Below are 23,558 nucleotides of genomic sequence, written 5' to 3' on the forward strand. Positions count from 1 at the left end.
ATGCTCTCGGTTACAGACTATGTAAAAACTCTAACTCAAATTTCCTTTATTAATTAAAATGCCACTGATAGGCTTGTGTAAGTATCCAGCCCAAGAATAATCCTAACCAGGCATTTAACCTCTTTTGAATGAATCTGTAGATGGGACCTGAAAACTCTGTACTGTTGACCCTGCCTCTGTCCTTTCAATAGGGCGTTCTGAGGCTGCTCTCAGCAACACAGTTTAATACAGACCATTCCGATCGAGAACTGAAAATTGAAACAGAGAAGAGAACAGCTTCAAAGGAAGACCATCATTCTTGAGGAGACGAGCTCCCGAGCCCAGGCTGGAGGACCCCGACAGCACCATCATGCCTGCTTGGCACTTGGGGCATGAGAGTAGGGGGAGGTTTGAAGAGGAGGCTGAGAGAAGCGCACCATACACCTGGCAGTCGTTCTGAGAGTCCGCAGCCCCGAAGAACAGAGTGCTCACTCACCTTTGTTCACCAAACAACTTTTTTTTTTTTATTGTACAGAGACCTGCCAGGCCCCAAGGACAAGTGGATTTACAGGCAAAGACGATAGCCCAGTGAAGCCTGTATTTTAAGGGTGGGAAGCAAACACTAAACCACCAGAGCAATGAGCTAACAGCTCTCTTGTTAATCTATATGTAGGGGAAACCCTTGTGTATCTCCTGGTGATGGCCAATGCTGAGTGGAATACCTAGAATAACGGCCTCCAAGTTGACAAATTAGGGGCAACCTGAGAGATGAGATTGCAAGCTCTTTGGAAGGTCGGAGGATGTCATTCCACATGAAGCAATAGCAGACGCAGAGGCCCTCAGGTGGAGGCTGGGAACTGAGGAAGGTGGAGAAACAAAGCAAGGGACAGGGGACCTCAAGGGTAAGGCAGAGGGGAGCGAGGTGAACGTGAGAAGTTGGCAGGAGCCAGCCTGTGGTTGGCCAAAAGGCCTCCTGAAGACGTGAATGTTAGCTCACACACACGCAGTGAAATACTGACCATGGAAGGACTCTCTTGACCACTGTGTGGAGGAAGTACACATTTAAATTCAGGGACAGGGGGACATCAAGGTGCAGGTGTAACTTTAACACCTGTGGCCACCAGCAGCGTGAGCTTCCTAGGAGCCCACTTAGGGATGGAGCGGCTTTCCGCAAAGCTGCAAGCATTTTGAATTTGTGCACAAACACCGGGGCTCTCAACTGCCAACAAGGTGCTTGCCGTGACTGAGGAAATGGGTTGTAAATTGTATTTTATTTAGAGGAAAGTATTGAAAACTTACAGCCACATGAAGCTTATGGTTATTAGATTGGATTGTTCAGGATCTTGCTCAAAAGGTGGAAGCAGAAGAGGGACTACTGATCCTTATGTGCTCACCCAACATTGCGATCCAGTCCTCTCTGGATGGAGAATACCAGGGAGAAAATGTGCAAACGCTCTAAGGTGGGAAGAAACCCAGCTTCATTTTGTCTTGTTAGGAAGAGCCGCACGCGCATCGTCAAGAGAAGTCTGGTGCCACCGTGGAAGGTTTAGGGACTGCTTTTCCTGAACGCACCAGTACCGCCAGCTCACGCTGCCTGTGCCACCAGCTCATGCTGCCTATGCGGTGCAGCCTTTGACGAGAGAGTGACAGGGGACAAGAGCACCTTGCCCCACCTGCCCGCAGTGGGACTGCATAGGTTTTAGTTAGACAGGTGAGCAGAGGAAGGAGGAACCAAGGAGAATGCGGGGACCCCTCGGAACGCGCAGTCGACCATTCTTCTGCATGGGGGCGGGGATGGCACCCGCTGTCATCCGCATAGAATCTGCCTTCTGAGCTTGCTTTCGCTTTGCTGGGTGCCCGGTGAGGCTTGGAGCATCGCTACCGAACCCGAAGCAGGTGGCCTCGGAGGAGGGGCGGAGGTTGGCCCCTTGAACCCTTCGGGAGCCCCCTGCCTCTCCATTAATACGAGTCCTGACTCAGGCCACCGCGCTCTGCTGGCGCGCAGGACCTGGCTTGGCTAGAGGGCACCCCCTGACCTTGGTCTCTCCCTCGTTCCAGATCTGCGCCAGGACCATGGGCGCCGCGCTGGTCACTGGCCCGCGGCTGACCTCCCTGCCACGCATGGCCTGCGGCACCCTCCGGCGCCAGGCACCCTCCGCGCCCGCCCAGGGCTGCCACTCCAAGTCCGGCCCACCTCGCCCTGTGCCCCTGAAGAAGCGCGGATACGATGTCACCAGGAACCCTCATCTCAACAAGGTAATGGTCCGGGTCTGGAAGGGTAGGGCTTTGGATCCTGTGACTGGAGGGAAGGACGCCCCGCCCCCCTGGGCCTGGGAAGAAGCCTCTGGAGTCCTTCCATGGCCCTTCTGGTTTTGCCTAGCAGAGATTGCTTTATTATTTGTTTTGGCTTTTTCCGTCCCCTTCCTCTCTCCCTTTTGACACGGAGAGAGGTGATAGGTTATGCGGACATTAATTTCTTCAGCGAAACTAATACAGACCCAGTGAAGGTCCACAAAGGTCTCTCTGACCTAGAGTCAGATTGCCAGCAGACCTTGAGGGCAGTTCCTTTGACCCTGGGAATTAAAGTTTCTGTATCTGTTAGAGAAAGATTTCGTAGGAGGACTGCATGGTTTACAGGAAACCATGTAAGGAAAATGGAGGCAGAGTTCTTAGCACACACTCCGGCACCAGTGAGATAAGAAGTATCAGTCGAAGTTATGGTGATTATTTTAGGAACGCAAATCTGGAAGAAAGGTCTAGAATTGTAGAACATTTTAGGACTGGAAGGAACATCCGAGAACTGCGTTCAAACCGGTCCTAGAGCAGGATATACAACCAAGGGGGCTTGACCAAGGTGACCAAATTCAGATCTGTAAGGTTTTGGCATGTTCAGCCCACAGCAAACACTTGAGTATTAACCTAGAAATACGCACATGTTCTTCCTCCAGGAAGGAGTTCGTATCTTTGGTTCAGAGGATTGTGATGGACAGGAGCCCAGAAATCAAGACTAGCGCCAGTCTCCCACCCCCACCTTTTCACTTTTAACTAGGAGGCTCAACTTTCTTCAGTCTAAAATGAATGCTAGATTCGGCATTCCAACCCCATTGGCTTAGTGTGAAAATTCTGAGAACCACAGGACTTGAAGTACTATTTTAAACTATAACTTCCGAGTGCTGGCTAAGCAATTCCTGCCAATAAAAATGTAATGATCCTCATGTATGAAGTACTCAAAAAAAAAAAAGTTAAGTTTCTGTGGTTCAGGATGGTGAAATTCATATGAGGCAACCTGGATGGAAAATGTGATTTTAAGGGGTGGGGCCAATCGCTCTATGCTATGGGGTTTTCCTGCAGCGTTAATAGAAACTAAGGGAAAAAAATCTTTTGGCTCAGTCTTTTGCCTGTCCACTGACCCTCTGCTCTCCAAGGAGACGCTGGTTTCTCTGAACACGCTCCTTTTCTAAGCACAGAAGGTATCTACATCAGTCTGCATGACTTCTGTTGGGTTAGAAGGTGTAAACTACTTTAGACAATCCTTTACAGAAACAAAACCTAGAGGACGGGCTGCAGGTAAGACTTGATGGAGTCACCGAGAGGACTCCCGAATGGTGCAGCCGTGCTCTGGTAGACCCTGACTCTGCAATGTCAGCTTCAACAGCAGCCCTTACATGAAGTCATAGGAGGCCACTTCTACTTACAGATTCTGCTTGGGTTTTCCTCCTAGTTCCAAGACAACCACCAGTAACTTAAGCCAGTTGGAACCTCCACTTGGAAATGAACAAAAGGTTCATTTCTACACCATAACACACCAATTACCTCAGAATAGAAGAGATACATTTCCCCCACCATAAACTTGTATATGTCATAAAATATAAGAGACAGAATTCTGGTGAGCAAAGTAATACATTACTACCATAGGCTTCAGTTATTACAACAATTGCCTTAGATGTATGTGTACATTACCAACAAGCAGTTATTGGTTCATAAGTAGTTAAGAAAATAATGTTTTTAGTCCTGGGTTTTGTACCCCTAAAAACATTCGAGTCCCCTATGGAAGTTGTCCTAGTGACTTGCCTTCCCAAGTACCGAAGATGGAATGTTATTCATAGATGCATGCGGTCTGCCATTTTCATAAAGTCAGGCATATTGGAAGATGCTTGGCACTGGTTAGAGATGTGGAGGATATCCGGAATGCTGCTCAGGGCCAGGTGTAGCCCTCTCCTGCTGTGAAGAAACAGACTTCCGGGGAGCCGCTCACAAGTCCTTCTGTTCCCTCTGGTGACCCCAACATTTGGTGTTTCCACGGAAGGCTTCAGGATTTTTCTCCATCAGATGGGACAGTTGTGATGAGGTTAGACAAAGCAACAAGGTTCCCAAAATGGAAAAATCGACAAACCAAAACAATAAAATGGGAATCTTCGAAAGGTCCTTCGTGCTGTGGTTAGCACGCAGGTCTGTGGGTGGATGTTTTTCTAGCATGCAAGCTCTTGGAGAGCCAAGACTGACAGTGTTCTGTGAGCGTGTGCCCAGAATGCACTACTCTAGAGAAGCTTCTCGGGGATCTCGCAATGCAGCACTAGCTCTGCATCCGTAGTACTGTGTGTTCATTCCTGGCAGATCACAAAGGCCTTACATTGAAACTGGGGGGTAAATGGGAAGTGGAGCTGTAGAGAGAAGACGGGCTTCTCACTGGATGGGGTAGACACCATGGCGGTCACGTGATGACCGTCTTCTGGATCTGGGGCTGTTGTGTCCTGGCCATGCTGTCTGTGCTGGGTCTCACTGGCATCTCGGTGGCTGGTGTAAGACCGTCCTCATCTCTCATTCTAAATGTGAGCCTCTTGGCGTTTGCCTTTGTGCCCTTTCCTTCGGCACTGGGCATACTTCTACAGTGGCAGACTAAATTCTTTTCCACAGTAGACCATGGTGTTCTTGAAGACAGAGACTGGCCGGTCAGACAATGGTCTCTCTGCCTGATTTGACAGTCGGTAACTATTTGCTCTTGAGTAATCTTGAGTCTCCACCCTTTCCCTCAACAGTGTTAACGTTAATGTGGTAATTTGACAACCAAGTTCTCGCTGACTACGTTCTCATTGACTAAGGCCTTTTGTGGAAGCAACATACTTACTTAATACTAATAGTCCAAGATTTTCAGTCTTTTCACAAGGCAGTCTGTTATTTCCTAGAGTGCATCAGCCTCCCTCTTCGACATAATACCAGCAATTTTTTTTTTCGTTCACAATATGCTACTGGACCAGTCACCTGCTGCTTCTGAAGTTTTTCTTTTGCTTGTTGTTTTTGTTGTTTGCTGTTGTTTTTGATCTCCTGAGCTTAATGTTTAGGGAAGCAATGGATGAAGTGGGTGTTTAAACCACTGGTTGTTGATTGGCACATTCCGCACAGTGGACCTTGAGATACTTCAGGACAGATCAGAAGCAGCCTGCCTTCCATGCAGAGTTGGCATATTTCAGTCCAGGAAGGTATGAAGGGTGGCGACCAACACTGCAGCAGGGGTTGAGATTCCGGGGACACGCAGGTTTCAGCAAAATCACTTCAGCTGATTCAGTGGGGGATTTATTAGACTCCTACATATATTTGTTTGAAGTGCCTTTTTTTTTTTAACTTAGCAGCAGCACAGACTTTGACCTTCGCTCTCCTTGAATGAGGGAAGTATCTCCTCACAGACTTGCTTCATCATGTTCAGGAGATGCTGGCTGGGTCGGATGAAGAAGCAGAGGTTTATTGGTGACGTGAATAATATGTTTTCCTGAGAACTCAGCGTTAGATATAAGAGAGAATCAGGCTTCAGGATTGAAAGAGAAACAGTGGGTCACTAACTAGACATAAGTTCATATGCAGTTTGCCCTAGATCTAAGTCTCTGGCTTGCTGGTACAGGGAGTAGAAATTCAAATACTGTTTGAATATTTCAAGACGAAACGAGCAAAACCAGTTCGAAAGTCAGTCTTTCCCTATCGAATACTGCCTTGTCTTCATGAGCCTGCTATGGTTATGTGCTCAAACAGCTGAGAAATATTAGGGCTATGTGCTTAGAACAGCGAAAAGAATTTGGACTAGTTAGACTAGGTCAGGCCACTCTGACAAAATGAGCTGCAAATACAGAGACTTAAACCAGATAGAATTACAAACCAGATAAATGAGTCTGGGAGAGAGTTTGTGAGTTGGCAGGAAGCGTGATCTTCTTGCTCGGTAGTCTTCACTGTGCTTTATATGTGTGATGGTCCAAAATGGTGACTCCAGCCATATCTTTAATTCCACAGACTCCAAGGGTAAGAGGAAACACTGCTTTTAAGGGCACCATTCAGAAGACTTAATTATCACTTCTAGTTCCAACCCACTTGGCTGGAACTTGGTAACATGCACACTTAGCTCTAACAGAATAGGGCTGGGGAATTGTTTGGCTGAGCACCAGGGTTTCAGTTAAAAATTCTCCACTATGAAAGAGAGGATATTTTGGGAACCTGTCAGACAATATTGATCTGAAACTATCATTCTTTTAGTCTGTCAATTTTTCATCGCCGTCTAAAGTCTGTTTCTCTACATTCCCACCAATGCCAGCTTTGTTCCTACATATCTCATCATGGTTAGCTGCTGTAAGGTAGACAACCGTTCTGCTACTGAGCTATAGATCTAGCCCTCCTTTGCTTGATTTGGGGCTGATGTAGCTCGGGTATTTAACTCACAGTTAATAGACAGAATGAATGAAGGAGTCAAATTGTTACCAGAGTTGTTAGCATCAAACTTGGTCACTGCCAGCCTGACAGAATGGCCTAGTTACACGGTAGGCCAATAAAAGATGCAAGTAACAGTGAGAATCAGAGAAGAGGTGTTTATCAAGGATGGCTATAGTGAGAAGGGAACAAATAAATAGATCCAGTGATACCCTCTGCTCCATGCTCCAGATACCAGCGTGTAAAAAGAGAACAAAAGTGTAACACAGCAACCCTGGGTGAGGTGTGTTCCTGTCTCTCCTTGTCCCATCACAGACACATCAGTGTCTCCTGGTCCTTGGTCTGCCCTGCAAGTGGTCAGCACTGGGTGAAATCTCTGGCTGGGAGATGAGCACCCTTCTGGCTGGCACCAGGACCTCAATATTTTTTCCTTTCTCAGAATGAGAGTACTTAGAAAATTCTAATTCCTAGGAATCCCTTGTCTCCATGATCTTTTTTTTTATTGGTTTTTTTTTTTTTTGAGCTCTACATTTTTCTCTGCTCCCCTTCCTGCTTCTCCCCTTCCCTTCAACTCTCTCCCAAGGTCCCCATGCTCCCAATTTACTCAGGAGTCTTGTCTTTTTCTACTTCCCATGTAGATTAGATCCATGTATGTCTCTCTTAGGGTCCTCATTGTTGTCTAGATTCTCTGGGATTGTGATTTGTGGCCTTGTTTTCTTTGCTTTATGTTTAAAAACCACCTATGAGTGAGTACATGTAATAATTGTCTTTCTGGACATGTGCTCAACTATGTCCATAGCAGCATTGTTTGTCATAGCCAGAACCTGGAAACAACCTAAATGCCCCTCGACCAAAAAATGGATAAGGAAAATATGCTACATTTACACAATGGAGTACTACACAGCAGAAAAAAAGCATATCTTGAATTTTGCAGGAAAATGGATTGTGGTAGAAAACATCCTTTTAAGTGAGGTCTCCATAATCTTAACAGCCCAAGGAAAAGACACAGCATCTCACTTTAGAAGTTCTGTTTATATTGTTTCTGCCAAGATGGCTACAAACTAAATGAATCATTCAGAGCGACTTCTGCCTGGTTCCCTAAATTGCTCCTATTCCTTCATCTCTCTTTCTACCAAAGGACTCTTCTTCAGTGCATCACCCCTGCCCCCAGATCCATGGATCAGAGAAAGGCAATCCTGTTTCAGTCAGTACCTCCGGTATCCTTGAATCCTCATCCTCCACTTCTGATGCCTTAGAGCTTCCATTGCTGCTGAGACAGGCAGGGGAGGCAGAGGGATTCATGTAGGAAGGAAAGCTCTGAGACACTTGTTCTCAACCTGTAGGTCATGACCGCTTTGGGGGCTACATCTCAGATAGCCTGCCTTTCAAATATTTGCATTACAATTCATAAGAGTTGCAACATTACAGTTATGAAGTAGCAATGAAATCATCTTATGGTGAGGGGGGTCACCACAACATGAGGGTCACAGCATTAATGAGAACCACTGGTCTAAGGTCTCAAAAGTGGAGGATGGGAGTTCAAGGGCACCACATCAGGCAGAGCCTCAGTTCCAAATACCTGAAAATGGAAAAAGTATGGGACAGGTGCCAGAGGCTCTGGAAGAAGCTTGACCGTTCCTGGAACCTGAAGCTGATTTGTAAAATGCTTTCTCATAAGCACGTGGCTATAAATAGGTGACTCATTCTCTAGAGAACATAGAACATATGCTAAATGGGCATCTGTATATTCATCCTGAAGACTTCAGAACCCACTGCCAACAATGCACAATGCTAAGTAGACTCTATAGCCTTGGCTGTTGCTATGCAAGAGAAACACGCAAGTCTGGAAAATGGCTGGGAGGTAATCGCCTGAAAATGCCTGTTTTGTAACAGAGGTATATTAAGAATTTTATCTTTTCTCTGTGTTAATTCCTTAATGTCCCATTATTGTTTCGATGGTTTTTATTGAGGCAAAGTTTCTAGAACCAAGTAGACAATATTCAACTTAACCTTTAGAAGTCGGTGCATCTGGAATTTATGAGTGGAAATCTCTCTCTCTCTCTCGGTGGTCGTCTCATTTCAGTCTTTTATAATTAGCTATCTTCTGCTGCCAGCATTACAAGTAGTTGTCAACGGCAATATCTAGAGTATGTAAGCAGCTGCATGGCTGGCACATCCTTTGCAGAAGTATGTGCTGCCTGCCTCCGACCCGGGCCAGCTGGCCTCTTAAATGGTTCTAAGTCTTGGCTAGATGTAAAGTGTCTATGGTCATGTTTTCAAGATCATCTCTAGTTTCCCTACATCAGTTTCTCTTGGTTGCCCTTGGCCTTGGTACCCTCTGAGGTTTATGATCTGATTGGTTTTATTTGACGACGTTTTTGCCACTTCAACCTAAGATTTCTTTTATTATCCGCCCTCCACTTTCTAAATGCCAGTCATGCAGCGAGGGTGGGAAAGTGGCCTGCTGATCTGTCGGCCATTGCAGGACACCAATGTGAGCACTTGTGTTTGCAGACAGGGCTTACTTACAATCCCTTCCCTTTGATGTGGAGAAAGTACGTCGGGCAGTCCTTTGGGGTGGCGTTTGACTGCCTTTCTGAGCAGAACACAAAGGACACTCTATGATTGCGTGATGAAAATCCTACAAGTGGAGGTGCTGGGGTCAGTGGCTAAAAGCACGCTTTCATTCTGTGCGCAAAGGGTTGCCAGGCAGCCTGGTTAAGACACAGTTCTTCCCGCAAGGACAGAGAAAAGGGGAAAATATACCCAGTCATTTGAGGAGAGGGGTTTTTGATAGAAAGATCATCAGCTTTTGAAGGGCTTGAATAAAAGAAAATCAAGGCTCTGTTTGCTTTTCCTAGGAGTGGAAACTGGAGGCACAATTCAGTAAACAGCTGAATGGCTGGCAACTCGAGATAGGTTTTTTTGTCTCATTTGATGGTTTTGTTTGCTTGTGAACTACGGAGCATCCACACGAACTGTCTTCACCGCATTCTCTACAAGGTAGAAGTCTGGAGAAAATGGGCTCGATTGAGTCCTTTTGCAAAACAGAAAGATGCCCTTCTCACCCACCCAAATCAGCATCTCTTCAGAGCTATTGGTCTGCTGAGTGCCTGAAACCACCAGGCAGGCATTGTAGGCCAACTCCAGCTTGGTTCATTGTCCCTGTCCCTTCTCCCTGTGGATTCCAGTTTAGATGGCAAGTATGCCAGTTTTCCTTTAGTACTGTCATGGAGAGGATCCAGACAACAATTACAACAGTTAACAGTTTCGGGACACATATGGTACCCAGAATTCTTCCAAGCAGTGTTCATAGGTATTAACTCATTTACTGCATTATCTCAACCCTTTGAGGTATACATGGTTATTATTCTTATGTTACAGAGAAGAGGGGAAAGATACGAAATGGCAGATAAGGAACCGCTCCATGCTCTCTGCTCAGTGTGGCACAGGGCTGCTCAAACCCAGGCTATGTAGTTCAGGGCCGACACCTGCGCCCAGTGTGTGCCCCAGACTTCCAGCATACAAGATCCCTCTTACTTGGGGCTTACTGTAAGCAGCCTAACGAGCTGCGGCCTTCCCATGGTAATAACAAATGCAGTGCCTGTTCCCTTATGGGGCCACTAGGTTGTTATTACTTCTATTTGTTTGGTTCGAAATAGGGAATCCTGAAGTTGGAGGGGGCTTTAAACATCACTAAGTGTCTTCTATTCTTCCAGGATGTGTAATTCTACTCAAACTTACTTTTTTATATTTTTATTGAGCTCTACATTTTTCTCTGCTCCCCTCCCTGCCTCTCCCCTCCTCTTCAGTCCTCCTACAAGGTCCCCATGCTCCCAGTTTACTCAGGAGATCTTGTCTTTTTCTATTTCCCATGTAGATTAGATCCATGTTTGTCTCTCTTAGGGTCCTCATTGTTGTCTAGGCTCTCTGGGATTGTGATTTGTGGGCTGGTTTCTTTGCTTTATGTTTAAAAACCACTTATGAGTGAGTACATGTGATAAATTGTCTTTCTACTCAAACTTACTTTTTACATATTAGATTCAACATTAGTCGTTTTATGAGTCCTATTTCCACTTTAAACAGTGAGTGAGTCATGGTAAATACAGCCCTTCTTCTGCTGCTGCCTTTGTAGAGTTTACAGGATAAGACAGGTGCAGGTGAGGAGCAGGGAGGACTCATAGACAGTTTCAGTCGGCTGGGTAAGTGTAATGAGGGGGGCATCTGTACAGAGTGTGAAAGGGGGTGCAGCAGTGCTCTCCTGGCAGCGTTTGGGGGGCTGGTGTGAAGGGACGCCTCAGAGTTGGCCGGTGAAGGTGATGGAGGGCAAGCCAGTTAAATGAGACCCTAAGGGACTGGCCACGCATTACTGTCGGGATGGGATGGACAGACACTGGGTAGCCTGTAATGGGCCCTATTTCAAGAGAACTGTGCGACAGTATTGTATCGGCTGTTTTCCTCCCTGCTGTAACAAAACACCTGACCAGAAGCAACTTAATGAAAGAAGGGTCTATTTGATCTTACAGTTCATGGGGATGTAGTCCGTTACCGTCACCACAGGGAAGGGACAGCAAATGAGCAGGGGGCAGCGAGTCACATTGGATCCATATTCAGGAAGCAGGAGAGAAGAGGAAGTGGAGCCTGGCCACGACTCAAGACTTACCCACTATGACCCACTTTCTCCACTGAGGCCTCACCTCTTAAACAGACACTACCAATCAGAGATCAAGAGATCTACATGAGCCCGCGGGGGACATTTCACATCAAAACCATCACAGTTTTAAGATCTTTGATTTGACGAACAGAGTTAATGTCCCCAGCACTTGGATATGGTCTTTGCACTTATTCGTTTGCTTGTCCATAGTTGACGCTTTCACGCTGCACAAAGATGGAAGTACCATTTACACCAGGTCACTTACCAAAACCTCCAGCACGCTTCAGGACTCAGCATCTCCTCTGCCACACCCCTTTCCTTCTTAGGGCCACTCCAAAGCCATTTGTTCATCCTCTGCATTCTTTCTGCATTTAGGGTACGTAGGCGGTCCTGGCTCTTTTCCAGTTTGGTCTCAGTGTTCGCTTACTAGTCATGTGCCGGTCTCCATAATTCGCATTATATGTAGATCCAAGATATGACATGCATAGCACACACTATAAACACTACTTAAATCCCATTCCCTGTACCTCAGCAGATCAGGAACAGCTCAAATGAAGGCAAATAATATGCCTTCATATTACGGCTTTTCTGAGAAAAAAAAATAGTGAAAAACTTGATACAAAAATATAACTGATTTTTACATTTGTCCATGAGACTTGGAGAATTTTGCATGCAATGGCTAAAGAATACCGCATTTATTTGTCTCTGGGGCTGATGCAGAGACACTGAATTTAGTGCTGTAACTAGCAATAGGGGGTAAAGGAAAACAGTCAGTTAAAATCAGTTATGTTTGATCCATCATCCTGATTACTACAGTAGTAATACAGTATTACTGTAACCAAGCATTGGGCAGAAGAGCACAGAGCCAGAAATCTGGGAGACTTGGGACCAGAAAATCCCCTTCTTTCCAATATGATTTGAATACATTCCTTGAGAAGTCGTATGATGAAATTTAATTATTATATTTAGATGGCAGATAGTGTCTTAGTTAGGGTCTCTATCACTGAGACAAAACACCATGACGAAAAGGCAAATTGAGGAGGAAAGGGGTTTTTTGGCTTCCACTTCAGCATTTCTGTTCATCACTGAAGGAAGTCAGGACAGGAACTCAAACAGGGCAGGAGCCCAGAGGCAGGAGCTGATGCAGAGGTCATGGAGGGGAGTCACCTAATAGCTTGCTTCTCCTGGCTTGCTCAGGCTACCTTCTTATAGAACCCAGGACCAGAAGCCCAAGGATGGCACCACCCACCATGGGCTGGGCCCTCTTCCATTGATCACTAATAGAGAAAATGCCTTACAGCTGGATCTCATCAAAGCATTTTCCCATCTGAGGCTCCTTCCTCCAATAACTCTAACTTGGGTCAAGTTGACACACAAAACCACACAGTATACTTAGCATACTCCATGTGATATCAAGAGTTAGGGACATTGGGGGGTGACTAGAATTAGATAAGACGGTCATGGTGGAGCCTGCAGAACTGAAAACTGATGTCTTCATAAGAAGATGGACAGATACGTAAGGATACAAATACTTGCATGTGCATGCAAGCACACACACGTCTCTTGACACATGATGCCTCGTGCTACCTGAGGACCAATTTAATAAGAAATCCACCATATATGACCCCCATATGTTGGATCCCAAATAAAACTCCATAAGGTTATGTGTGCCCAGCCTCGGGTGTTTCGGTATAGCAGTTAAAAAATGGATGAATACAATTCTAATCCAGTACTGCTGTTTACTAGATTCAGGGGCTTTGGAAATCTTTTATTTGAGACCGTTTCCTCATCTATGATGGGAATGCCAATAAAATGTACCCTCTTGATAGGTTGTTCTAATGATTAAAGGAAACACCGTATCTAAAGAGAATTGTAAGCCTTCAGTTAATTCTCAGGTAACCCTCATCTTTAGCATGTCTAACACAATGCAAGTTCTCTGTGCAACACAGATCCCGAAAGAGTCAAGACCTGGCCCCTGCCTGTGTAGAGAATTCAACCCAGAAGAGGGGAAGGTTAAAGCAGCAAACCCATTCTCAGAGGCGTAACAGACTTCTTGGAAGAGAAGTGGGTCAGGGAAGGGGCGGGCTAGACGAGATCATTCACTGATAATTTCTTTGTACTTTGTGAAGCCTATGTATCCATAAGCTAGGCATTTGTCTGAAAGAAACTTAGGTAAAAATGTCTCTAGAAGTAGAAATTCTAGTGTCATTCAAATAGATGTTCTTTCTGGCAATTGAGTCTGGTGTTGAAGATGGTGCTGCCTCCAGCAATTTTAAAACTTTGATCCCAATGTTTGGGCACCTGAGAAGCAGCATTTTATAAACAAATTCAAATTTTCAAAGTTCAAGTTCGAGTGGATCTCTATTTCCTTGTTACTATAACATTCCCAGTCTCAGGAGATAATAACAGTAAGACAACAGATAAGAGAATGTTTGTGATGTCAGTTCAGAGACATAAAAGTCGAAATATTGCCTCAAACTCAGATAAATTGGGCCCAACTGGCCCAAGTTACCTTACTAACACAGAGAGTTTGGGAATTGTTCCATCCTAGGAGAGTCTACATATGCTCTGCTGTGGGTAATAAAATGTGTGTGTGCGTGCATGTGTGTTTAAGTGGTCATTTCCCTCTGTTAGAATTCAGGATGAGAATTTTTTAAAAATAGTGAGTGGCCATTGTATTCGGAACTTTGTGTTTGGGAAGACACTGTTCTAGCCTTGTTGATCATTTTTCAGATGAAGTTCTAGAGGAGAGGAGTCCACGTTCATCCTGCTTAGGGTGTGAGCGGTAGACAGGGACACAAGCTAGAGCTGTCTCTTTGTTTCCTTTAATCTCTCTCTCTCTCTCTCTCTCTCTCTCTCTCTCTCTCTTTCTCTGGGTGTGTGTGTGTGTGTGTGTGTGTGTGTGTGTGTGTGTGTGTACTTGTATATATGTGTATGTGTAAGGGAGCTAAATGAACATGTGTGTGAAGGCCAAGGTTGACACTTGGTGTCCTCCTCAGTTGCTCTACCCCTGATTTTCTGAGGCAGGGTCCCTCCTTGAGCTCCTTAGTTCAGGCAGACCAACTAGAGAGGAAACCCAGGGATGCCCCTGTCTCTCCCTCGCTAGCACTAGAATTAGAGGAATGCGTCCATGTGCTTGAAATTCTTATATGACTTCTAGGGATCAAACTCAAACCCTCTCCTTTAAAAAAAAAAAAAAAGGAGCATTTTGCCTGCCATCCTAAAACACCACCTTGGACCAAGTCTTTGTTGACATACACAGAAGTACTTTATAGTCTCCATTTCCAAGGAATACATTAATATTAATCATCACCATGCACTTCACACTGAAGCACCTGCTGGCACGGCTCTCGCTGCCACTCCTCAGACTTTGCCCTGATGAATTAGCCTGCTCCCAACTGTAACTCTTTCTGTATTTCTATTTTTCTCTGTACTAACATGACCTAAAAGACAGAGCACAAACGACTGTCCAAAAGCTGAGCCCTCCTGTCAGAAGCTCTTTTCTTATCTCTTTCATTTTATTTTTGATCTCTTCTCGCCCATAGCAATTTGTTTTGACTGGTAAAACCATTTGAGGTCACAGGGACAGCAAATAGCAACACAGCTGCTGCTTGGTGAAATAGGAGGAGGCAGGATTGGTGTTGAGAAAAACCCATTAACAGCCATTTTTAGAAACAGGCTTTGAAAACCACCCATCAGAGTTAAGTCATCCACAGTGTAACAGGAGACTGCTCTTTAGTTTGCTGGCCACACAGACCCAAATAATCACACAAACTTTTTATTAATTGCAACACTGTTTGACCAGCTGTTCAGGGGTATTCCTAGCTAGCTCTTACATCTTAAGTTAACCCATTTCTACTATTTTATATTTCACTGTAAGACTCATGGTTTGTTACCTCACATCTTGTCCCTTGGGCAGCTACATGTCGTCTGCTTGACTCTGTCTTCTTTCTCTCTACATTCAGTTTAGTCTTCCCACCTACCCTATCATAGGCTAAAGCAGCTTCTTTATTAACTAATGGTAATAAAACATATTCATAGCATACAAAGTGGAATCCCATATCACCCCTGCTCTCACAAGAGTGGGAGGAGCTTCTCCTTGCATGTCTCTGGCACCACAGACACTGCCCAAGGTCTGTGAGGATAGTCCAACAGAAATTGCCTCAAGTTGTCTTTTGATCACTACATGTGTGCCAGGGGACATATGTGCATGTGGACATGTGCACGTGTGTGTGTGTGTGTGTGTGTGTGTGTGTGTAAGGATAAAAACTAGCCTTCAAAGTCACACGCTCATTGATTTCCTTCTTCCACTAGGCCCAACTGCCTAATAATGAATTCAGCTATGAAATTCATTAATAATGAATGAATTGATTGATGAAATAATCCATTGATGAGATTACTTTGCAATAGTGCCATCAGCAGGCCATCAATCCTTCAATACATGAGATTGGGCAGAGGGGAGGTACTTCATATCTAAACCATAATGCGTGGGAAAATAATAAAGAATTCCCTTTAGATGGCAAGGGAGAAATTTGAAAGAAGTGATATTTAATAAGAGATCAAGAAAAGAAAGCTATTCAAACGTGAAGCCGGGATTAATGTGTTTTGGACAGAAGCAACAGGTCCTATAGAATCTGGAGGTGCCAAGTGGCTTCACATGGTAGATTCTGAAAATTAACAACAGACAGACCAGTAAGAGTATAATGAGAAAGGAGAAACTGCAAAAGATCAGGTCGGAGAAGGCTGGCGTGTGTGGGATGTGAGCTAGGAGTCCTTGCAATAAATCATCACTAGATGCTTCTAGTCAAGAAGGAGCATGGTATGATTTATACCAATAAAAGATTTTCCTAGTTGCTGTGTGAGATTGGAGGATGGTGAGGGAAGGGAAGAAGAACTAACTTGTTAGAGGCCAGGGCAGTGCTAGAAGCAAGAGAGGATGGGGACCGCAATGCGGGATGCCAAGCAAGAAGAAAAGAGGGGTCAGGTTAGAAATAGAGTTGGAAGGTAGGACAGACAGGGCAATGCCCTGTGTCCTAACTCACCAGGACTTGATCTATATCCCCTCACTCTCCACCCAGTAACTACTACCATCTATTGCAGTTGCTCCCCTTCCTTCATCAACATACGTAGTCCATACTAATAAGGAAATAGTACATTTGTGCTTTGTCCCAGCTTAGAGCTCATGAAGAGATTCCTGACTGGTCATTTCATTTGATTCCTACAGAAGTGCCACTGAGTAAGGTGCATTATCCTTGCTTTCTAGGGAAGACATTAGGACCCAGAAGAAGGAGCTGTCCCTTGTGTGAGTTTCCTGATGACAAGTGAAAGAAAATCCAGTCCTTTCAGTGTCTTAGTTACTTTTCAGTTGCTGTGATAAAACACCATAGCCAAGGCAACTTACAAAAGAAAGGGTTTAGCTGGGCTTATGGTCCCAGGGGTTTCGAGTCCATGATGGTAGAACAAAGACATGGCAATAGCGACAGCTCAAAGCTCACATCTTGATCCACAGTTAGGGTGGAGAACACACCTGAAATTGCATGAGTCTTTTGAAACCTCAAAACTTCAAACCCACCCCTAGTGATGGACCTCCTCCAACAAGGCCAAATCTCCCAATCTTTCCCAAACAGTTCTACCAACAGGAGACCAATTATTCAAATATATGAGCCTATGGGGAGAACTTCACTCAAACCAGCACTCTTCAGATAGAACCCTGACAGACCAAAGGAATTATTTCACCTAAACATAGCTTAGCAAAGCAGTGAATTTGTTGGAGTTACTTACAGAAGCACACGTGGGAGTCTACCTATAGGAATGGTTATCAATCAAAACAACCATGGAAAAGAAAAGAACAAACTTAAATCTGAAAAGACACTGAAGAGATTGACATGAGCTCTCAGCTGTCTGATAGTTTGTGGACTGTCTTTGAGATCTCATTAGTGCAAAGCAAAACAGAAACATTGGAAGATAAACATGTAAAATAATAAAAAAAAACCTGTATAGAGGCACATGGATGCCTCAAAGGAAGCTGCATCATTAAAAAGCCCACCCCAGAATGGGTAATGATCAACAACAGCTGTGTCCCTGCACAACTTTCAGGCAGCTTAGCCAATCAGAGACTCTCCCCACACACACAATTATTTACCATTTATATAATCATGGGGAGGGGCCTTGTGGATCTTGTAAATTTCAGGAGCTTTCTGAGCCTTGTATATTTCATTTAGTTCTTGAGTCTTCGTAGCCTCACTTTCATCTAGGAGAAAAAGGTTTCAATTAAAAAAAGAAATAGCTATACAACATCCCTGATCTCCCACAAAATCAGGAAAGACTCCACTCCAAATTTCCTGAGATCATTTGCTGATAAATTCAACCATCACTTGTGGACCACTTGAAATATTACCAGCACTGTGCGGGGTTCATGACAGTTAGTCTCAAGGAGCTTGGAGTTCAGGGAAGAAACACGCTTGCAAGTTCATAAAGGTACAACAGTATGATGTGTTCTGTGTTATATTAAAATGTATAATTAATATTGTGTCCAAGTAACCTTTATGTTGGTGGTAGAAATAGTGAGTAGGTCATTGGTCAAGCAGTGTTGTAATTAATATAGTTCCTGTGTCATTATTCGGGTCTGGGCAGTTGCAAAACCAAAGTGCAATCTCTGTTTACAAACTTTCCTTCTTTTTCTCAAGCTACTGGAGAGAAAAACAAAACAATTCCTTTCCCTGAGAATGAAGAGCTAAGGTGACAGCTCACTTGAGAAAGTATTTAAGATGCAGGCATGAGCACCTGAGATCCATCCCCAGAACCCATATTAAAAGAAAAGATCCAGCATATGGGTGTGTTCTTGTAGCCCATCATAGTGTCCCAGTAAAGTGCTGCTGTAGTCCCAGCAACGGGAAGGTGGAGACAGGAGACTCTCTGGGGCTCTATGGTCATCTAGCCTAATGTTACAGGCAAGCTCCCGGACAATAAAAGACTGTCTCAAAGCACAAGATGGGTGGTACACAAGGAATGATACACCAAGCTGACTTCTAGACTACACACATGCACACACACAGAGAAAGAGAAAGAGATAGACATCTACATGCATGTACACAAAGACAAAAGAAAATGGAAAGAATGTTCATAATTAAAAGTACAGTCCCCCCTCCACAACTTCTCTCTATTTTTTCAGAGGACTCTGGTATAATAAACGGACTTAGGGCTCATGCAATATGAACCTTTCACAAATTTAGGCCTCCACAGGCAGAGTGTTGTCACGTCCTCCATTGGATTGAAGTTTAGCTTGTCTTACTCTTTGCCAAGTTCTAGCTTGTCTTTATGAACCACGGTTCCTGGAGAACAAAAATAGAAAGTCAGAAGCTTGCAGGAATGATTTTCTTGGCGACATTGACCAAGTATCAGCTACTTGGCTAAGTAAAAAACTGCTTAAAGATTTTTTTGTAAGTCAAATTTTAAGAGAACGAGCAATAGAGATCCCATCCCTGTTTTTCCATGCATTTTTTTTTTGGTATTATCTAGGAACGGTTGTATGTCACATGGTGTGATTCTAACCACTGTGCCTAGACAACACAAAAAGTTCAACAATGAAACATTTCCCAGAATAAAATACTCTGGTGTTTTAGTCTTACAAACTTTGTACAATTGCACAAGATCTTTGATTTTAAAAAACCCCACGGGTTCCAAAGTCTTTGATAGTGTATAACTCACTGTACAATAAGACTGTTGTGGTTGACTTTAACTCATCCCCCGCTTCAAAAGAACATTTTATAATGGAATCTAACACTATAAACATTTCATGACATTGTGGCTTCAAATAAGGAAATCTGTAAACGTGTTTGCTTCCATTTAGCTGATGGTCTTCAGATGTGAAAGACCCATGGGTTCATTCTGTACACAGGGAAATGCTTCTTTTATAGCTTGCCTGAGAAGTGTAGTTTTCATCAGCCCACTCAGAAAGAGATGCTATACTAATATTTTTGTTAAATAACCTTCTCCATAGCAGTCCCCTTTATTTTTGTGTTATATTCTCTTTTATAATAGTCTACACTATTTCATTAGTTTTACTATTGTTTTCTTATCAGGAGAGTCAAAATAAAAATTTTCTTTTACTTTCATATTTTCTACTTAATGCAAGGACATAGTATTTAGTCCAGAAAATTGCATCAAGATTACTAAAAATTATGTTCTCTTTCCCTATTTGTGTGTGTATATAAATATATATATGTATATATATGTACATACATTAATTGAGGATGGAAAGTTGTGGGCTCACTGTGTAGCCCAAGCTAGCCTCAACCCACTATCCTCCTGTCTCAGCTTTCCAAGTACTGTGATTATAGGCATATGACATCATGCATTCTGTGTATTTTCCACATCTGCTTCCATTGACACCAATAAAATAGAGAATGGGTCATTACGTGTGTCTTACCAATGCCCTAATTGTTAATATGATGATGTCCATCTCTGGGGAACTATAAAATCACCATGTTTCCCAATGGGAAGCTGAGGAAAGGGGTACCATCCTGGCGATGAGATCCTGGGACTGGGTGAGAGAGAATGATGTATCTGGAACTATTAGTCACTGATGGAGACAAGAAAAGAAGCTGAGCAAAAAGGTATGTCAGTGGTATAAGCTAAGAAGTGTTGGGCTGCCTATCATATTGGAAGCGTAACTGAAGGTAAAGCATGTCCGACAGTGAGAGAGGAAGAGGGATAAGAATGAGGTGTAAGACCTGCAGCCAACCAGGGTCAGAACAAGGGACTGTGGAGTATGAATGTGAGCTTGTTGCTTTAGTGCATCTTGACCTGTACGAGCGTAAGACAACTTCTTTAAAAACACACACACACACACACATGCACACACACACAGAGATTGTAGCCTGCACAGTCAGTGTGGAAAAGCATGCACTGGGGTAAAAGCTCCCTAGCCTCTCTCCTCCATCCACTCTGGTTGCCTTTTACACTAGAATCCAACATGCTCCAGGATGTCACCAAGCGTAAATTCTCCTCTGAACCAGGAGACAACTTAGAAGGAATTGGACTGAGCCCTGGAGGGCTATCACATGGTCTGACTGCTGTCCCTTTTCCCTCCAGCAAGGGCCTGTCGGGTGATTATAGTTCACCCTGCCCATCTCTTGCTAGTGAGGGGATGATGGAAACCTATTCTTGGCAGAGGTTGGGCCTGTGGCTTCAGGTCAATTCTGGCCTCCCCGACTCTTTCTGCCCAAATCCAAATTCTGGTCACATTATCTAGAGGGGAATTCTGATTAGAATCAGGTCAGCTCAGTCCATTTTCTCCACATCCACTAACTGCAAGCTCTCCCGGACTACCCTGGTGCTGTAGCGATTAGAGCTATGTAAAACTGAGAAACTGCTTATTGCATACTTCGGAAGAGAATATCCTGGTTCCTCTTAAGGAAGCCTCCTGCCTAAGTGTGGAGCTTGGTTTTGAATCCCTTTAGACTCTCGATTTAAAGAGAACAACAGGTTTCTGTTGAGAATCATGAAGACTCATGTAAACGAGACTGTAAGGCACTTGCTCCTTTGAAAGGACATTCACCTGAGTGCAGACCGGTCCAAAGCTCAGATTCCGTTTCCAGGATAGGCTCCTCCCAAACAGTGTTCCTGAGCCTTTGCTGTGCAGGCTTCCCTTATAGTCCAGATTCAGATGCTGAGATGTCTATTTGGCCAGCGGGAGAACAACAACCTGTGGGGACATGTTTATCCTTGGGTGGGAGCTTCGTGCCTCAAGCCACTGAGCACTAATTATAAATAGAAGCACTCTGCTGTGGTTGGATTGTTCCTTATTTCTCCTCCTGATATAGATTATCTAGGGAAACTCCGCGCAAGTGTTTCCACTGCTAAAGGAAAGGTCTTCATTCTTCAGCTCTCTTTCAAGCTCAGCAAGAATGGGAATTTTATGATTAAGAAAACAATAGCAACAGACTGCTTTAGGATGCAGCTGATCTCCAAGACACCGTGCTAAGCAGTAGAGAAAGAAAACACTAATTATGGATGAGTGGGCTGACTCTCAGGCTCACCTGGGGACGTCGGTGCTGGTGGCAGGCTAGTCCTGGCCAAGGCTCCTTTCAATCTAAAGTTCTCTTAGAGATAGGGAATGCACTCTGCTAGCGACTTCCTGGGGGCTTTCCAGCCACATTTGGGAGCACAGCCTCTCATATTCTGATGGAGTGAAGTGGGCTAAGCAAGAGAGGCTGCCCAGGCTGTGAAATCCAGGGGTTCTGGGCTTGTATCCTGACAGGCTACATCCTGGTTTTGTGGGCTTGGGAAGAACTACCTGATCGTTCCTGTCCAAACTTTCCTGTCTGTGAAGAAGTTGGACAACCCCAGCCTCCTAAAGTAGTGACATCTGTCTGAAATGCTCACTCAGAGTATCTAAAGGACAGCGGGCTCCTAATGAGTCTGATTTAACCTCTGGTCCTTTTACAGACATTGACACTATATTAGTAAGCGTTTTGGGAACTCTAAGTTAGGAGAGTAGCTTAGTGGGTAGGATGCTTGCCTAGCACACACAAGGTCCTGGCTTTAATCCACAGTACCACTTGCCAGCAGTCCTAGCACCCAGGAGGCAGAGCCTGGACAATCAGAGGTCCAACGTCATCAGCAGCTGCACTGTGAGTCAGAGGCAGTCTACCCTACATGAGCTCTCCCCATCATTCCAAGCATTTCTGTCCTTTTTTGAAGAACAGCTTCAAAAAAATAATAATAAAATAAAAGCCATAAACATTTAATTTGTTTTTATTCCTTGCGATGTGTGCTGTGAATCATTACCGTTCTTCTTTCTTTTTTTTTTTCTTTTCTTTTCAAAAGAAATCCACAGTAAATGCTAATTTCCTTTCACGTGTTAATTTAGAAGTCTGTTTACAGAAGGGAACACAGTTGTCCTGCTCCCAAGCTTCCTGCCTGGCTATGCTGCCTGGGTCCAGGCAAAGCTACACAGCCTGCACTTACAGTGTTTGGGAGGAAGAGGAAGTTCCCAGTGGCACCACCTCGCAGGCTATATATACTTCATCACCTCTAGCTCTGGGTTTGAGGTTATCCTGGAAATGCGAAGCCACTTGGGTTTGCTGCGTCAGAGAAACAAGAGGGCACGACATACCTAAGAGACGACCTGTTGGCAGCCGGAGCCAGGCCAGGGAGGCTCCTGTCAGGACACAGACCACGGTGTCACAGGCGACACTGAGTGAATGAGCAGGTTCTGTGTGTGTGTTTACACCTGTGCACACCTGTATGTGTTCACGCATTCGCACGTGAATTCACTACCATCTCTGCATCTCAAGCCCAGCCTCTGGTATCATCAGACTCCTCACTTAGGGCTTGCCTAGAAAGATTCGGAACCCTCTCCTTTCTTCCTGTGGGCGTGTCCAGGGTCTTCATACTCATTTCCTTGTCTCCAGTTTCTCGCACTTCATGGTCCAACTTCTACTTATCTCTAGCAACTTCCGGTTAGAGGGTGCTCTACCAGATACGCTCTTCAAAACACCTCACCTTCTAAGAAAGGTTTCTGTGACTCTCTTCCTCCTATACTACAAAAGACAGAGCCCTCGATACCACCCATGGCTCGTCTGAAGCGGAGGCTCAATCTAGCTGATGTCTCTGTGTATTCCTAGTTCCTGGGCACACCAAACTCACAGTTTCTTCCATCTCCTTCCTTCTCTTAAGCTGACAGCCCCGGATCAAATACCTGGGGTTTTGCACCTTGTATCCGTGTGCGCCCCACTACAGCGACCCTTATTGCACTTCTGAGAAGCATTTTTTCCTTTTATTTTTGTCTTATGCCCTAAAGAGAATGCCATTTCTATAGCATTTTGCAGCCCTACAGATCTGGCCAGTGGCTTCATGCTCATGGCAGACTGTACAAGCTTGCTGAGGATTGGATGAAATAATGAGGCCTCCCTAAATGTCCCTGTAGAGATTCTTATTCCATACAACACTTACCCTTGGTCAGTCTTGAAACGGATTGGAGGTTCTAGATAGAGACGCCAGGGTTGACTTTCCATTTTCGTTTCTACCCCATTTCCTACTTCTTTCCTCCTTCCATATATTGAGGACAAAGGAAGGCCAGCAATAAGTTCTTTGTGCACCTCGTCCACATTGTTAACTTCTCCCTCTCTCTGAAACCCACCCCTCTGGTTTCTCCAACAGCCTTGTTGGAGAACACTCTACCGTTTGTCAATGCCTGCGTAGCTTACGGGAAGAGTAATTAAAGGAAAACATA

At 44.6% G+C, this 23,558-nt stretch overlaps 1 protein-coding gene across 3 annotated transcripts in view; it reads left to right on the plus strand.

The window, feature by feature from the left end:
• The first annotated feature begins 695 nt into the window (after window positions 1-695).
• Window positions 696-23,558, plus strand: part of Me3 (malic enzyme 3) — a 178,697-nt gene continuing 155,834 nt past the window's right edge. The window contains exons 1-2 of one of the 3 annotated variants that reach the window (XM_087901562.1): window positions 696-1,690; window positions 2,038-2,235. In XM_087901562.1, coding sequence (XP_087757688.1) covers window positions 2,053-2,235 — 183 coding nt within the window. In that variant the 5' untranslated portion in view covers window positions 696-1,690; window positions 2,038-2,052. Of the gene's footprint in view, window positions 1,876-2,037; window positions 2,236-23,558 lie in introns of all 3 variants that reach the window. The other 2 variants (XM_085682983.2, XM_048435135.3) reach the window with 2 other exon arrangements.

Source organism: Myodes glareolus, chromosome 24 (assembly GCF_982192425.1).
Source record: "Myodes glareolus chromosome 24, mMyoGla1.1, whole genome shotgun sequence".
Taxonomy (NCBI): domain Eukaryota; kingdom Metazoa; phylum Chordata; class Mammalia; order Rodentia; family Cricetidae; genus Myodes; species Myodes glareolus.